This window comes from Protobothrops mucrosquamatus, unplaced genomic scaffold, assembly GCF_001527695.2.
Source record: "Protobothrops mucrosquamatus isolate PMUCROS unplaced genomic scaffold, P.Mucros_1.0 scaffold45, whole genome shotgun sequence".
In the NCBI taxonomy this organism is placed as follows: Eukaryota; Metazoa; Chordata; class Lepidosauria; order Squamata; family Viperidae; genus Protobothrops; species Protobothrops mucrosquamatus.
In genome coordinates this window covers 1,782,065-1,799,370 of record NW_015386427.1, presented here as the reverse complement: position 1 = coordinate 1,799,370, position 17,306 = coordinate 1,782,065, and the positions used below count along the sequence as shown (strand labels likewise).

General features: G+C 36.6%; 1 protein-coding gene across 1 annotated transcript in view; it reads left to right on the top strand.

The window, feature by feature from the left end:
• Positions 1-16,822, top strand: part of CUNH10orf67 (chromosome unknown C10orf67 homolog) — a 55,916-nt gene extending 39,094 nt beyond the window's left edge. The window contains exons 11-17 of the mRNA XM_029283264.1: positions 5,831-6,034; positions 7,804-7,889; positions 7,975-8,040; positions 9,884-9,968; positions 10,425-10,520; positions 14,468-14,567; positions 16,731-16,822. Of these exons, the coding sequence (XP_029139097.1) occupies positions 5,831-6,034; positions 7,804-7,889; positions 7,975-8,040; positions 9,884-9,968; positions 10,425-10,520; positions 14,468-14,567; positions 16,731-16,822 (729 nt within the window). The remainder of the gene's footprint in view (positions 1-5,830; positions 6,035-7,803; positions 7,890-7,974; positions 8,041-9,883; positions 9,969-10,424; positions 10,521-14,467; positions 14,568-16,730) is intronic.
• The last annotated feature ends 484 nt before the right edge of the window (positions 16,823-17,306 follow it).

Here is a 17,306-nt window from a genome sequence, read left to right as displayed (position 1 = left end):
TGAGCAGCTAGATAAATGCTTTAAACAAATAAATAAAGTGTTTTTTCTCTTAACAAAACAATAATCCCAAAACCCACTGTCCCATCACAGTCCACACCAAGCATCTATTTCTAATTCACTTAATATGTGTACTTTAGCATTGCTTAGATTACCAGATCTGGGCTGCACAAATCCAAACAGCCAATAAATTGCACCAAAAACATAGAGAAAACTAACTCTTTGCTATCTTCTATTAACTGTCCTCATTTTTGCAGTACTACTTTTTATGTGAGATGGTTAGTAAACAGATTTATCTGATTACTTTGTGCTGTTATTCTGAGGCTTACTGGAAATTGTACAATGAAGTTTGTGAAACAGCGTAAGAGAAAATAGAATGTAATTGTGGTTAAACACATGTATGCTTTGTTCAATATTTGTCTTCTAACACAGATTTAGTCAAGTAGTTTGAATTATGGGTAGATACAGGAGTGGGCACCTGTCAGGATTTCAAAAGGTCCTTAATACCCTATATTTGTATATATCTGAGCAATATTTGCACAAGAAAAATATTTTGTATTAAAAAATAAAAAACAAAGTAAGTTTAATATGTTTTAATCAGCACAAGATCTTGAGTTGCCTGGTGTTTGTATATGTATAACTACAGTTGTGTAATACATTTATTTAGCTGTCAAAAGTGCAGTTCAACCAGGGAAAATATTTTATTAATTGATTTATTGTGCATAATCAAATTGGTATTGACTCTTAAGAACTACATAGGTAGACCTATTCCAGGAAGATTTGTCCTCAAATTTGGCCCTTCAGATCTTCCAACAGTGCACCCATTACTGCTGTAATGAAATCCTTCCATCTTGATGCTGGTCATCCCCTTCTCTTTCCTGCTATATTTCTCAGTTTTGTTGGTTTATATGTATCCCACCTTTATTATTTTTATAAAAAAACTCAAGGTGGCAAATATATCCAACACACCTTCCTCCTCCCATTTTCCCCACAACAACAATTATGTGGGGTGAATTGGGCAGAGAGAGAGTGACTGGCCCAAGGTCACCCAGCTAAAATGAGACCTGAACTTTTGATCTCCCGTTTTTCTAACCTGATGGTCTAGCATTGCTGGTTGTGGAATTCTGGGAGTTGAAGTCCACATGCCTTAAAATTGTCAAGGTTGAGAAACACTGGTCTAGCGGCCTGATGGGAGTTTGCTGTTGATAAGCAAAATTTATCCACCACTTTAACGTCTAGAATTTAGAAGCCAAAATGGATTTGTCAAAAACAAATCATATCAGAGAAATCTTATTGCATTCTTTGATAAAGTGACTAAAATAATGGACCAGCAAAAATTGCTGTCCATTGAGAACAATTAATCAGTGGAATGGCTTGCCTCCAGAAATTGTAGGTGCTGCATCACTGGAGACTTTTAAGAAGAGATTGGACAGCTATTTATCTGGTCTCCTGCCTGAACTAGTATCAGGTCTCCTGCCTGAGCAGGGGGTTAGATTAGAAGACCTCCAAGATCTCTTCTAACTCTATTATTCTGTTAATTCTAAGACTGATTCCTACCTGTTGCCATTAATTTGACCATCTTTATATCTAGTCCTAGTTACAATTTTCCCACTGTGCTCCTTGACTTTTATTACTAGAGCTTGCAGATCATTTGCATTTTCAGCTATCAGAGTGACACCACTCACCAGCAAAGAGCAATATATCGGTGTTTCGTCTTGCAGTTTTAAAACCACACAATTGTTTCAGTTCAACTTTCTTCCTATATATTCATCATATAGGTTGAAAAAAAATTAAGAGAGGATATACAGCCTTGTTTCGCTGTTTTGCCATCCTGGAGCAGTCTATTTTGCCATGTTGTGATAGACAGGAATCCAGGCTGGGATTTCCTGTCTAGTCTTTAGGTTTCACACGAGGAAATATGGCTGACGTAGTTGATGTAGTTGAAGATTTTTCTATAATCAATGAGAAACATACCAACTTCTTTTTAGTATTCTTTGGCTTTCTCACTTATCCAGGACAGATCAACTATAATGTTTCTTGTTCCCTAAACCTTTCTAAAGCAAATATGAACATTTGGCCTCTCTGTTTCTATGTAGCTCTCTAATCTGCATAATGCTAAGAATTATTCTGTTGACGTGTGAAAATTACAAGTTGATCTAATAGGTTGCACACTCTGTAAGTCTCCGTTCTTGACATTGGTACATAGACAAACATTTTGTTGGCCGCTGTATTGTTCTCCAAATTTCCTGTATAGTTTTGTAGAACTTTCTGGTTCTTCTTCTGTTGCTTGCCATATTTCTATAGATTTGCCTTCCAATTTAGTAATGACCAGAATGTGATTTAACATCACCTTCCAGTACTTGATAATCATGTGATTAGCAATTATTTCTTAAGTTATCTTGGATGCTGATTATACAGAATTTTAGTACAGGTAGTTCTCAAGTTATAACCATTTGTTTAGTGAACAAAATTACAACAGCACTGAAAAAAATGGCTTATGACTGCTTTTTACACTTACAACAGTTGCAGCATGGCAGAGTTACAAAATTAAAATTCAGATGCTTGGCAACTGACATTTTTTCGATGGTTGCACTATCCTGGGGTCATATGATCACCTTTTGCGACCTTCTGAAAAGCAAAGTTAATGGGGGCTGCCAGGTTCGCTTAAAGACCATGTGAATCACTTAACAACTACAGTGATTCACTTAACAACCATGACAAGAAAGGTTGCAAAATGGAGCAAAACTCACTTAATCACTGCCTTGCTTAGCAATGGAAATTTTGAACTCAGTTGTGGTCGTAAGCCAAGGACTTCCTGCATACTCCTTCCATCTTTTTCCTATTCTTTGAATCACTTACTATCCCATTCTTGGCATCCCTTACCACAGGGGTCCTCAACCTTTCTAGCCCTGTGGACCGGCAGCAGGGCTGAAGGAAAGGGGGACGAGGGGATGGTTTCGTGTGCACAAACAGAACTTCATGTGGTCACCCACCACATGGTTCCAGGCCATGGGGGGTTGGGGACCCCTGCCTTACCATACCAGGTAGATGGAACCCCCTCCTGATGGTGAAGTGGGAGTGGTATCTGTCATCTTAAAAATCCAGTGATCCCTTAGCTGTGGAGCCCATCTCTTAGCTCCACAGCATTAAAAATTTTCACCCAATCTACAATCTTTCCCTTTTAGATGAGATTTTGAAGAAGCTGGCAAAGTAATTATATGAACACATTTCAATTAGAATTAAAACCTGGGAATGCATCAGAAATAGCTGTTCTGTTTGATCTCAAAGCTGCTTTGGTAACTATTGGTAGTCCACTAGTCGTCTGAACTACTCAAGGATTAAAGGTTGGAAGAACTGCTTTACATTCAGTTCAAACTTATGAATACTTGTGAGATTCACATCTTCACCTAAATTAGCTGATAGAAACTAGGGCCAAGGATCTTTGCCCAACTTTAGATACTCTACCGGTTGCAGCTCTTTTTAAATCTTTTTAAAACTCACTTGTGTTCTCTTTAACTCCAGATTTGATTACTGCAATGCACTCTATCTTGGACTGCCCTTGAAGATTACTGCAATTGATACAAAATTATCTATTGCCCCTCTTTTATGGCTCTTGTGCTGTTCTGTTAGGTTTCAGAAAGTAGGTAAGAGCCCAGAATAATTATAAGAACTGTCTCTTCCAACCTGACATTGGCCAGCTTGTCCATGTGCTTTAAAAGAGATGCTCTGGATTCCACTGTTCAGGAGACGAGGACAGATTGAGAAGCAAGGCTTCTCTCTTGCTACCCCACACATTTCCCCTGCGATCCAGCTAACCTTCAATTTAATTACCTCTTAAAAAACAACTAAAGTGGCTTTTTCACCAGAACTTTGGTGAAAAAAAAACATGTATTTGTTTCTCTTTGTTTATTGTATTTCTAGGCAGTGCTCAAAACAACTGACAATACAAAACAAGGGTTACAAACATCCAGATAATAACAATGATTTATTTTCTATATGACCAGCAGTGAAGTATCTTATATTTTACCCATGTTTCATGAAAAATATTTATTTATTTGTTATGCTGCCCTTCTCACTGATGCAGTGACTCAAGGTAGCTTACAATATAATATAATTATCATGGTTATTTGTTGCTATGATTTGGTTCATGAATTATTTAGCGAGATGAAATTGTGGTATGAAAATACTGGAAACAATGAATAAATAGGATGAACCATTGTGTATGAAAATAAAGGTAATCTAAAAAAACGTGCATTTGCTAAGAAATCATCATGGAGTCAAATTCGGTTCAATGGAGATTTATAATTCATATATACTTCTCCAGTGATATATGATTTTTGTATGGAAAATTTTTTGGACAAGCTATTTTTTTTTAAGAATGCAAGCATCATTCCCCTCATTTTATCCACATAGCAACAGGAGGGAGCAACTAGCTTTAGAAAGACAAAACAGTGCTGTCGTAACTCTGAATCATCATTGAATGAATGGTAACAAGTTGAGGACTACCTGTTATGGAGATAGTAGGAGTACCGGTAGAAAAATAATTTATTAAATGTATATGCTGCTCAACTCCCAGTGACTCTGGGCTGTTTACAATTGTCCAAACATTAAAAAAACAAAGAATAATAGAAAAAAAAACACACAAAAATAGCACTAGGCAAAAGAAAACAATGGCAAAGAAAATAAGCCCTGAAGGGAACAGAAAGAAAAGGACTGTTACTGTTGCTGCCAATTATTTATAGCCTTGTGGCAAGTCATTACCACTTTAGCTTCGGTCTTTTGTTGGGGATGGGGGGAATGAATAAACTTTTCAGCAGCTCCTTATCATATTTTTTTTTTGTTAAGAATGCCTCTCAGATGTGCCTAGGATGCAGAAGCATTTTTATATTTCAGCTTATTCTAGAGGTTAACTCCTCATTTGACCACATTTAATTTCCTATTTTTTGTATATTTTAAAACTATTAAATGGCTTTGATTGGCACCAGATGAGATATTTGCAGGTATACTGAGATTCAAAGATACCAGCGTAGAAACTAGAGTAATTTGTTTAGAAACCCAGAATGCTTTCTTTAACAAGCCTTGGTTTTAAAAATTCAACTTTAGAGTCTGTAGAAGACCATTGTTCTAAAATTAATATACACATGTGATTGAAAATAATATACAACAGCAACAAAATTATGTTCATATATTTAATAGCCAGGGCAGAAATAAGTAACTTTTCCCCCACTAAACGGCCATATTTATTTATATTGTTGCATCCTCCCTGCAGTAAACCTCATCTCATCTCAAATGCATCTCATCTAAGATAGGGGGACATCATAGGCACTTAACAGATAAGATTTGTCTTGTGGAGTGAAGATTAAAAATAGTTTTTCCCCATTGTGTTCTTTCTCCCATGTTAGTTTCCTTATCTTACTTGCTTTTTTCATCCCAGCTGAGCATTAGTTATTTATTGTTGTTTTTAAATCTGATTTTGTTACTTTCACAATGTTGTGACTGGGCTAGACAACTCTGTTGCTTTATAAATTGACTGTCATTCAGCCTTTCATACCTTGTATTATTGTGTTTTATTCATTCCTAATATTTATATCCCTAAACCCTAAGAAGCAGGAATCTGAAAGAAGTCCTGTGAAACAGACCATCAAAGGATGAACAAAGGGGAGAGCAGGTGAGTTTCTCTTGGGAGGATATTTGAGATGCTAGACAAAATCCACTCCCCCACACACAACTAGCCAAGCTTTGAAATGAGATTTCTATCATGGCTTAATGCCTGAGAGTTCGCTTACAAAAACCTTCATGTCTTAAATGGAAGGATTATTATTTGTATTTTTAGAAAGCCTCAGAACAGGAAGGAAAAGTGAAAAAGGGCCGGAAAAAAAGCTTGAAAGGGAAAGCTGTCAAAGAGACAACCAGTAAAGAGGCAGCTCTTAAACCAGCAACCACCAAAGACACAACCACCAAAGACACAACTACCAAAGACGCAGCCACCAAAGACTCAGCCACCAAAAGAGATGGGATAGGTGAAGCTTTGGATGAGGTAATGAGCTATTTTTCTAAGCTAAGACAACCCTTATCCCCATATCACATCTTCCTCCTCAGCTGCAGCATTGTCCTCATAACTTTTCTCAATGACCTTTGTAACAGAAGGGCAAAATGAAGAGGGAGCAGGGAATTTTCTGTTTTTCCTTGGGTTTATCCTGACAAGTGGCATGTTCCACACTCCATTCCACTAGCTTTCCCGCAAGTTTACATTTTACGCGATTTTCATTGCAGCTCAAAAGTTCTTTGGAAGGGCTAAACATAAACTCTAAAACTTAATCTGATGACCAATTTTCTGGAATTACTATCTTGTGCTTACCTAGTTTTGATGAAAAATGAAGATAAAGTTGCTGATATATTATGTAGCTATCGATAAGTTATGCAACTAAGTTTGTTATGTTATTTGTTTTTTTATATTTCAGCTTATTCTAGAGGTTTTCATTTCCTTTAAGACTTAATAAACCTATTGTCTTGGAATTGTAGATCCTTCACCTCTAGAAGATGTCAAATTGAGAAAACTACTCTAGAGAGAGAAGATGCTTCTTTTTTCTGGACAAAAACAAAAGTGGGATTAGGCTAAGATTTATTGGCTTCATAAGGATGTATTAATATCAGTTTAATGAGTCACGACATGCAGAAGCTCTGAAGTCACATGTTTGTTTGTTTGTTTGTTTGTTTATTTGTTTTTTTGTTTGTTTATGGGTCACTCATCTTACCTCATGCTCTGTCTTTTCAGTAACTTTTCCCTCCTTGTCACAGTTTTCAATTCACAGTTTCCCATTATATCAACTACCAAACTGCTTTTCAAGTACTGAAATAAGCCAGAATTTGAAATTGTTTTAGTCATATACTGGTAACTATAATGTCCTGCTTGAATATAACTGAAGTTTTGTTGGATAATTACTGAGAACAAAGGAAGGAATGGGCAGAATAACAATGGCGAATATATTTAACTCACTTGATTATGCTAACATCTCTTTCTCTCTCTTCAAACGAGGCCAACAAATGAACAAAAATATAAACTCTTTTTAGCTAAAATTCAAAATACTGGCTACTGTACCAGTTGACTATGGGTGGAGCAGCTAATGACCCCTAGACCTCTACAACTTTAATAAGGCCAGTTAGTAAGGCCAGAAACTGTGGAGGTTGGAAGCAATGTTATCCACCAGGGAAGCAGGGCCTAATAACAAAAGCAGCATTGCATCACTGAGATGTAAGTCCCGTCTTTTTTGTCAGTGACATTACAGATACTTAAGAAAGGGCAAGAGCCTTTGTAGTTTTGATAAAGATAGTAAGAACCAACAAATGCTCTTAGTTATTGCAATTTGTGGACACTGGATACCATACTCCTGATCTTCACAAATCAGTACCTTTTTCAATAGCATTTGAATGAATCTGTTTTTACATGTCATCTTTTTTTAATCTAGAAATAACAATAACAGTTTTAGATTTTTAAACAAGGTGTAGGCTTCTCAATAAACCTGCTGTACATACTGTAAGTACATACTGTTTTCCAAGGTTTTTATATAACCCATAGCCTTCTCAGCTGCTGCTTATTTTTGGTTAATAATTACATTCAGTAGTTTTAATGTGGTATTTGAGGGGGGAAGAGAGATTAACATATACTGATAATCTTGAATGAATAAATATTTCTCTCTCTGTCCAACTGTTATATCTGTGTGTTCAGCATTTTCCATACATCTATAATTAATGCATGGTTCTTGTGGTTTTTTTTGTTTGTGTGTGTTGCAAACTATATTTGAAAAGGCAATGGCAACTGAGAGAAAAGCATTATATAATGAAATAAAGAGGCTTAAGAAAGCTGAAGAACAAGCAAGATTGCATGCACAGAGGTACGTGCACAAGGATGTGTTGTATGTATAAGGCAATCATGCTATATTTAAAAAACATACAAATGTTCCTCTTTTCTTTTTTCAGACTTCAGAAGGAATTAAGTGAATTGAATAAATCTTGGGTATTAAAGTTTGATATTCTAAAGAAAAGGTATTACGTTACTAATACTATCTATTTAATTGTATTAACACATCATACTAAGCCTTGTGTATTTGCTTTGTTTTATGCTTTGTGAACACATCATTGTGGCCTGTTACACCCATAACACTAAGCTATAAACTGTAGCTTGCAAATAATAATGACAAAGCTTCTTCTTTGGACATTTTAAAGTGTTGGTAAAATGCATACTCAACTAGAATTAGTCCAGAATCCTGTAAGCAAATTATATAACCTTTTTGTGCATTACATAAACCACAGTTAGAATTAGTTGGCTGACAAAAGACTATGATTTTAAAATGCACTTTATCCTTCATTGAAATACGGAAGAAAGAAAGCTAAAAGGAATTTGCCTGAGGACAAAAAAAAAATGGAGTCAGAGAAATGATTTATTCTGAGGAAGTTATGTTGAGAGTGAAGTATGAAAAACTCATTTTTTTCATTTCCTGAATAGCTGATAATTACAAGGACTGTATCTTGGGAGCTGTTGATTGTTTACCTGGATAGCTCCTTACTGAGTAAGCACAAATTGAAAGAGGAATATTAGGCAGCCTAGTTTGAAGGAGGAGCTACGTGAATGAGCAATCAGGAATTTACCTGAGGATTTTGGTGGTTGGGGAATGTACTTGAAAATTTTCTCTCTTTTAGATGTTTTGTACAAAACATGAACAGATACAGCCATAATGACTGATGGGTAATGAAACATCTGCAAGCAAACAACCAAGCTCAGAGAGCACTGAGAACTCCATAGTCAAAATATGCAATTTAGTCTTGAAAACAGTGGATTTTGCTCAACTTTAAAAATTAAAAGTCAGATCTTGTAACAGGAGAAACCAATAGGAAAAGATGCTCAGTATTAATGGGAATGTTTCCTAAAAAAGGAAACATGAGAAGCAAAACTGAAAGAAATTTCAGTGAGGAGAAAAAATGTGAAAGGAAGCCAATGTGGCTATGCAAAAAGCTTACTAAAGACATGAAAACAAAGAAGGACACATACAGGAAATGGAAAGATTGCCAAATCACAAAGCAAAATACAGACAGGTAGGCCAGAATTGTAAATCTGGTGTCAGAAAAATGAAAGTTCAGAATGAGCTGAGGTTGGCTAAGAATGCTAAGACCAGTCAAAAGGTCTTTGTTAAATATATTTAAAATAAAAGTTAAAATAGTCACACAAACTGCCTAACAGAAAAGGCAAAATGCTAACAGATAACAAAGAAAACTATTTAATTCCCATTTTGTTTCCAATTTTTCTAACAAAGAAACCCTATGTATTCAACCAGGAAATTGCAAAGAGCAGGATTAAAGTTTGAAATTGATATAAACATGGTTTGGGAATATCTTTCACACTGAGTTTAAATCTCCAGGACCAGGTGAAATATATCCTAGGTCCTGAAACAACTAGCAGATAGTCCGGTTAAATTCTTATGTTCTATTGTTGAGAAATCCCCAAGAACTGTTGAAGTGCCAAAGCGTAGGAGGAAGCAAATATTGCTACCTCCAGAAATGGGAGGGAGAAGATTCAGTAAACAACCACCCAGAGTGTAAAGGCAAATAATATTTTGTTATATGTGGTGGCATTTGTCCAATTTGCTATGATTTAGACTGGAACTCAAAGTTGTTTTCTTGTTAAGCAGCAACAGTGAACTATTTTCGAACTATGGGGATTTGCAGAAATAATTTGCAGTGGGGCACTGAGTCAAGGGGGGCACTGCCATCTAAATATGTTTTGGGAAAGTTCAATAAATCTTTCCGTTTCAACCCTATTCTGTAAAAATGAAGCTGCAGTGAGGCAGTCACTTAATTAATTTAAAAACGGATTCTTTCCATTTATTTCTAGCCTGCATGCTATTAAGAATGAGATGTATCTTAGACAATCACTGCAGCAATCAGTGAAATTCAGACGCCCATTACTAACTGAAAGGGTAGGTATAATAGGTACCCATGTTCTGTAGTTTAATTTTCTTTTCTTTAAATCTAAAAGCATGTGATATTTTTGAAATTCAAGTTCAGAAAGGACCTGCTTTCTGATTTATGTGGCACTTCTGATATCAGCATGAGGCCTAGTTTGGGGGGCACCAAATATGACCTTTTATCTGAGATGTTCTTTGTTTTGTGTTATGCCTCTGTATATCATAACACTTACATGTCCTGCATGGACGTAACACTATCTCTTGCAAATTGTGACACATCTGGTGAATTAGGAGCTCAAGATCACAAAATATCTTGTCCTTCTGATTTGGAGAATGAACATTATCTTTCATTTGTCTGCTATAACTTTATTTTTTAGTAATGATTTTGAAAATGCTAGGATAGACTATGAACTATGGCATGAATTTTCATTGGCCACTGAATCATTTGAATTATGTTTTATGTTCCAGAAAGCTTTGCCTATACACATCCAGAATCGAATTCAGAATCCTCCACATAAACGCCGTTGGATTTCAAGTAGTTTGTATATGCAGTATTCACCCCTGGTATGTAATTTCGCCTAAGACTAATAATTAGGTTGTTAGTGCTGCAAACCTTCCTGTCACTCAGAGCCTGGAAGATTACTAGCATGCTCAAAAATAATGGTCAAGTATTGTAAATTCACAATCCAGGGCCCCACAGTTACTTGCAGCTTTTGTGAGAAGGAAGAAAGCAATATCATGGCATTATGATGTAAGCTCTTCCCCTTTTGTACATGCATATGGTATCACAATGGGCATAAAAATGGACAGAGCCTGCCATGATGTCACAAAGCTGTTCCTCCTTGCCCCCAGCCCTCTGGGGATGTTGTTGTCAGAATCCCTGTTTGCTGTACAGTTCTCAAGTTAGAGATACAATAGATGCTGAATTGAGTTTCATAGCTTCAGTGTAATGTTGCTATTTGGTTTTTAATATATAACAACAACAACAACAACAACAACAACAACAACAACAACAACAATAATAATAATAATAATAATAATAATAATAATAATAATAATAATAATAATAATAATAATAATAATAATAATAATAATAAAGTTGGAAGGGACCTTGGAGGTCATCTAGTCAAACCCCCTGCTCAGGCAAGAAACCCTATACCATTTCAGAAAAATGGATGTCCAGTCTCTTCTTAAAAACTTCCAGTGTTGGAGCATTCACCGCTTCTGGAGGCAGGTTGTTCCACTGGTTAATTGTTCTAACTGTCAGGAAGTTTCTCCTTAGTTCTAGGTTGTTTCTCTCCTTGATTAATTTCCATCTGTTGCTTCTTGTCCTGCCTTCAGGCACCTTGGAAAATAGCTTGACTCCCTCTTCTTTGTGGAAGCCCCTGAGATATTGGAACACTGCTATCATGTCCCCCCTCGTCCTTCTCTTCATTAAACTAGACATACCCAATTCCAGCAGCCTTTCCTTATATGCTTTAGCCTCCAGTCCCCTAATCATCTTTGTTGCTCTTCTCTGTACTCTTTCTAGAGTCTCAACATCTTTTTTACATTGTGATGACCAAAACTGGATGCAGTATTCCAAGTGTGGCCTTACCAAGGCATTGTAAAGTGGTATTAATACTTCACATGATCTTGATTCTTTCCCTCTGTTAATGCAGCCCAGCACTGTGTTGGCTTTTTTGACAGCTGCAAAACACTGCTGGCTCATATTTAAGCAGGGCTTTTTTTCTCATAGAATGCCCAGAACGGAGTTCCGGCACCTTTTTTGGATGGAACCTTGTAGGGTAGGCAAGGCGGGTTGTATGAAGTGTGTGAGTTCCGGCACCTTTTTTTTTTATAAAAAAAGCACTGTATTTAAGTGATTGTCCACTAGGACTCCGAGGTCCCTCTCACAGTTACTACTATTGGGCAAGGTACCCCCTATACCAAGGCTTTTCAATCTTTTTACCGATTGTATCACTTTTAGGATATGGCAGTATTCGAGTACCACCTAGCAAGGTGTCAAAAACTTAATGACCAAAAAGAAAACCTGTTCAAAGTTGCAATTGCACTGAAATGACTTATGACCATTTTTCACACTTATGACCATTGCAGCATGCCCAGGGTCATGTGATTTATATTTGGATGCTTGGCAATTGATTCATATTTATAATGGTCACAGTGTTCCAGGGTCATGTGATCCCCTTCTGCAACTTTTTGACAAGCAAAGTCAATGGTAGAACTGCTGGTGACCAAGTGCTAAGGCGGGACTTCCTTTCCTCCCTCCCTTCCCTGCCTCCCTTTTTCTCATTCCCATCTCCTTCTGAAGGAAAAATTTGAACCCCCCCCCCTATTTTCCCTCTTCCATATATTGATCAAACAAGGAAAGGCCTCCAGAGACAGAAAAGACAAGCTGCTGAGTGAACTAGCTTAAAAAGGCACATTCCCCTTTAAGAATTAGCTACTGGCTAGAAAGGAAAGTAAGGAGCACAGACGGCACTTAAGGAAGAAAAAAAAATGTAAGTACTGGCTGCTGGCTAAGGCAGCCTCCCCAAATGGCTCCTTTCATAAGTAAAGGAATGCTACAGGCAAAATCCATTCAGGAGAAAAATACTTCAAAATCCCTTGCAGCAAAACTTACAGCTAACAACAGCAGAGCAATAGAAGCTAACAGGAGAATCAGCCATCAGCCAAATAGAAATTGCCAAACACTCCTTAAGAATACAAAGCCCTCATTGCACAAATCCCAGAACTTCAAAGTCACAAAAGCACATAAGAATCCTTCCACTCTCCATCTCCTTCCTTCCCTCCGTGCCTCACCTCCAGCCATTGCTGCCTTTTTTCATTCCTCTTGGAGGGCGACCCCTCCCCCGCTGCATTTCTTGCCTGTTTGCTGCTGCCAGCACAGGTGGCTGCCAAAGCAGTTGTAGATCAGCTCATGGCCAGCCTGCTTGATCTCCTCTGCCCTCCCCCTCCCCCTCCTTCTTCTTCTTCCCCTTTGGTGCAGCTGACTCTGCCTCCTCCCAAGGCTGTTGCTTTTTTTCTCTCTCTCCCTCTCCTGCCCAAACTGCCTCCTTTTATAGGCTCTCCTGTCTCCGCCCCCCTCCTCCTTTCTCATGGGAGAGGGTGAGCCAGAAGTGAGCCTGGGGTCTTTGCAGCTCCAGAGGACTCTCTCACACTAAGTCTTTGCCTGTGCTGGCTCTTTCCCTCCCCCACTACACTTGGCTAGGCAGGGCTGCGTACCACCTGCCACTCATTAATGTACCACAAGTGGTATGCGTACCACCGGTTGAAAAGCCCTGCCCTATACTATACCTGTACATTTGGTTTTTCTTGCCTAAATGTTCCTAACTTACAAGCACTATTGGGACCAGAATTTTCTTTGCTAAGTAAGATTGTTGTTAAATGAGTTGCATTTGGTTTACAACTGTTTTTGCTACAGTTGTTAAATGGTTCACAAATCCAGCTTCTTCCATTGACCTTGCTTGTTGGAAGCAGGATGGAAAGATTGTTGGACCCCAGGATGCAGCAGCTATTGTAAATACAGTTGCAAATTGTAACTTTGAATAATGGCTAAACAAATGATTGTAAATGTAAAACTACTCATATGAAGGGCTGAAAGTGAGAATCATTGGTCTATATGCATTCTGAAGCTGGTGGTTTTTATTTGTTTATTTGTTTTAACAATTTATAGAGCTATCCATCTTACTGCAATGTGTCTGGGTGGTTTATAAGGATTGAAACAATCATAACAGTGTTATGGAAAATTCAGAAGATAGCACAACACTAAGGTGAAATGGCCGTTTGTTCATTCAATAATCATTAAATTTACAAGAAAGAGGAACCTCCCCACAAAATGGGAAAGCAAGCATTTTATATAATAGTTTAGGTTTACAGGGTGGGAATGTTCTTTGAAACAAGTACTAGAAAGGAAAATAGCTAGCTTTCCATTAAATCAGTGCTTCGTAAGGTGTCATGCCCTCTTTGACATCCATTTTATGAATTGGCAAACCTGTCTTCAGCCTCCAGTTGGGGAAAATACCTGCAACATGGACTCAAAATTCCATTTTTGCCTAAGAACTCTGAAAGTCTGATTGATCCTGCTTTGTGTTAGCATCACTTATTTTTGAATGACTGGGTTCAACTATTGTCTTGAGGCACGGGTTGTTTAATTGTGGTCCATTAAACAAACTGCAATGGTAATAAATCATGCTTTGCAAATCTTAGTGGCTGGATTCACCCAACACACTAAACCAAAACCAAGCAAACCACATTATAGCTTTCAAGATAAATTAATTCAGTCACAATATTTAAAATATATATTAAAGTTGCAATTTCAAGAACTATATTTTCTCTGTTCCACTTATACATTTATTTTACTCAAAATATCTACAAATTATAAATCCTCAAATATTATAATATGTATTAAAATTGCCATATTAATCAACAATATTTTGCACAGATTCTCTTTAAAGTTTCTTGTAATTTAGTTGTATAAGACTTTTTAATAACAAAATATTTAATTTCAGCCGGAGATAACTACTGAGATAGACATTGAGTCAGGTGATGAAGAACAAAATTATGCCAACAATCCAGTTACAACTGCAGTTCCCAATGCTTTAATCCAAGGTAAGTAATTCTTCTGTAACCTATGGTAAATGTTCTTCTTCTAATTATATGTGGCATCAATTATCTTGGTTACTTTTAAATCTTACAGATATCTATTTATTTTCTTGCTGATTATAATGTAAATAGATGCCTTAGTTTAAAAACAACATCCAAATTTCTGTCGTTTATTTCAGATACCATCAGAAGCAGTTAAACTTTATTTTTCAAGACACTTTTCTGTATTGCTGTTTATAGTACACAAGCGTTAGAAATACTTAGCCTTTGTGTAGTGGGGGTGTGCTTAAAATAAACAATTAAGGTTGCAACTGTCTCCAGATTGAGGGGAGTTTCACTACAGACTTATTAGCTTATTTTTCAATAGATATTATCACAAGGCTTCCAACAGTGAACATCCTGCATAGATAGTGATACTGGCTAAGCATGTTTGTGAACTTCCAAAACTTTAATAAATCTAGTGTCTTTGTTACTAGGACTGAGAACAATTCAGATTCAAAATAAACATTCTCTAAGGCTGAACACCAATCAATATATTCTTCCTTGCTCTAAGCTAAGTGTAAAATACTCAAACCCAGCAAAGTTATTTTGCTATCTGAAGAAATTCTTATAGATGAAATTTGTATACCTTGGTATTACTAAAAATACCACAGTCCCTAAACCAGATGATATGTTCTTTGACTTGGTTTATAAATCCTAGTCTACCATCTGATTACTAATTAAATCTAGTCCTGCTTATTTTCTTAGCCCAGGAAAAATCAGCCAGAATAAAGTATTTGGTTCAAATAGACTTAACTGTAATAGACAAATCACATGAATATTTACCTCAGAGTATGTCCCATTAGGAATATGTGCAGCAGTTATTAGATTAAAAACTTTTATCCATCTGACCAAGTATTATCTGCTCTGTCTAGCAATAGGACATATTTAATATCATCTGATGCTTTTAACTAGAGCAGTATTTCTCAGATTTGGCAACTTGAAGATGTGGCCCTCAAATCCCAGAATTCCCCAGCTAATATGTTGTTTTAGGAATTCTTGGATTTGAGAGCCATCTTCAAGGTGCCAAAGTTGAGAAACACTAAACTAGAAAGATATCAGAAGATTAATCTGATAACTTCCAAATGCCAAATATATGTTCGATCCAAAAGCTATATGACCTCTTCTTATTTATTTAGGAATAAGGCCTATGTAGGTTCATATAATAAGCTAAGTCATAATATGAATTGATTGGTTTTGATTTAATGTGGGAATCTTTGTTACAATTTAAAGTGATGTGAATCCATCCAACTGTGGTTTATTGAATAAATCATGGTTTTAAAATAATAGTTTAACCCAACAGGTGACAACTATCATTTTGATCAATGTGATTAGTCCTAGACAACTATGCTGTAGTAGCAATTCAGGAAAGATCAATTGCCTCATCATCATTTTCTGCTTTGCTTTGGGAGACTTTATTATCTCTTCTCAATCAGTGATAAAATAGATAGTGGACAACATCCAAGCTTTCCACCCTGTGAAAAGAAAATGCCATGTTTACTTTTCTGGACTGAAGAAGACTTTTCTCACAGTCTGGTAGCCAGGCAGTATTTGCTTTTTGTTATCTTTAGAGACAGTCTTAATGAGTAAGAAAGACACGAATCCCTAAGATAAAACTGCCAAGGAATACCAACTCTTTGCATAGTTTGTCAAAAAGAGAAAGCTTAAACAAAACTATCTGATGCACAGAAGCAACTCAAATTATTTTGATAGATTGCATTGTTTGTTTCTGCTTCTTTTTCAGCCCAAACAAGCCAAAAGGAAGATCAGATTTAAAGCTAGGAGAAGTCAGGATTTTTTGTAAAATAAATTTAAACTCTGTATCTCATTTATTAATGAAAACTCTTTGAAGCACAACTTTTAGGTCTGTCATTATATCATGTAATATTAGATCTTCTGTTCAATTCAGTGGAGAATCTCATCAGAATAAAAATTTCAAAAGTGTGGAATGGGAAAAATTACCTATGATCTTGTCATAATTAAATATTTTTAAGACATGGGATTACCTATGAAAAGTTTGTCATTAGTTATAACACTTTCCCATTGCAACCAAGAGAACGAGTTGACTTGATTAATGAACTATAATAACGTGAATTACCAATTATTATTGTTTAGATTAATCTTCCTCAGGTACCCTTCAGATTATTGAATTTCAGATCCATAATCCCCTGCTAAAATGGCCAGAAGAGAGGCCCATGGCAGATTTGAAGGAGGTGGTGTGAGGCAGAGGAGCATGGAGAGTGCTGATCCATAGAGTGGCCAAGAATCGAACACCACTGAATGGTTGATGATGATTTATCTTACCAGGCTAAAAATCAGAAGATTCTGAGTTCCAGACCCACCTTAGCATGAAAAATTGGCTGGGTAACTTTGAACCAGTCACTTTCTCTCAGCCCAGCTCATTCACAGAATTGCTGTTGTGGGGAAAATAGGAAAAGAAAGACTTGTTGGTTATGTTCTCTGCCTTGAGTTATTTGTAGAAATAATGAAGGCAGGATACAAATAAATAAATAAAAACAAATAAAATACAGGAAATGAAACTCTGGACCTACAACCTATTTGTTAGATATATACAGGAAATCCTCAACTTACAACCATTTGTTTAATGACTGTTCAAAGTTACAATGGCACTAAAAAATGACTTCTGACCACTTTTCACACTTATGACCGTTTTAGCATCCCCACAGTCATGTAATCAAACTTTGG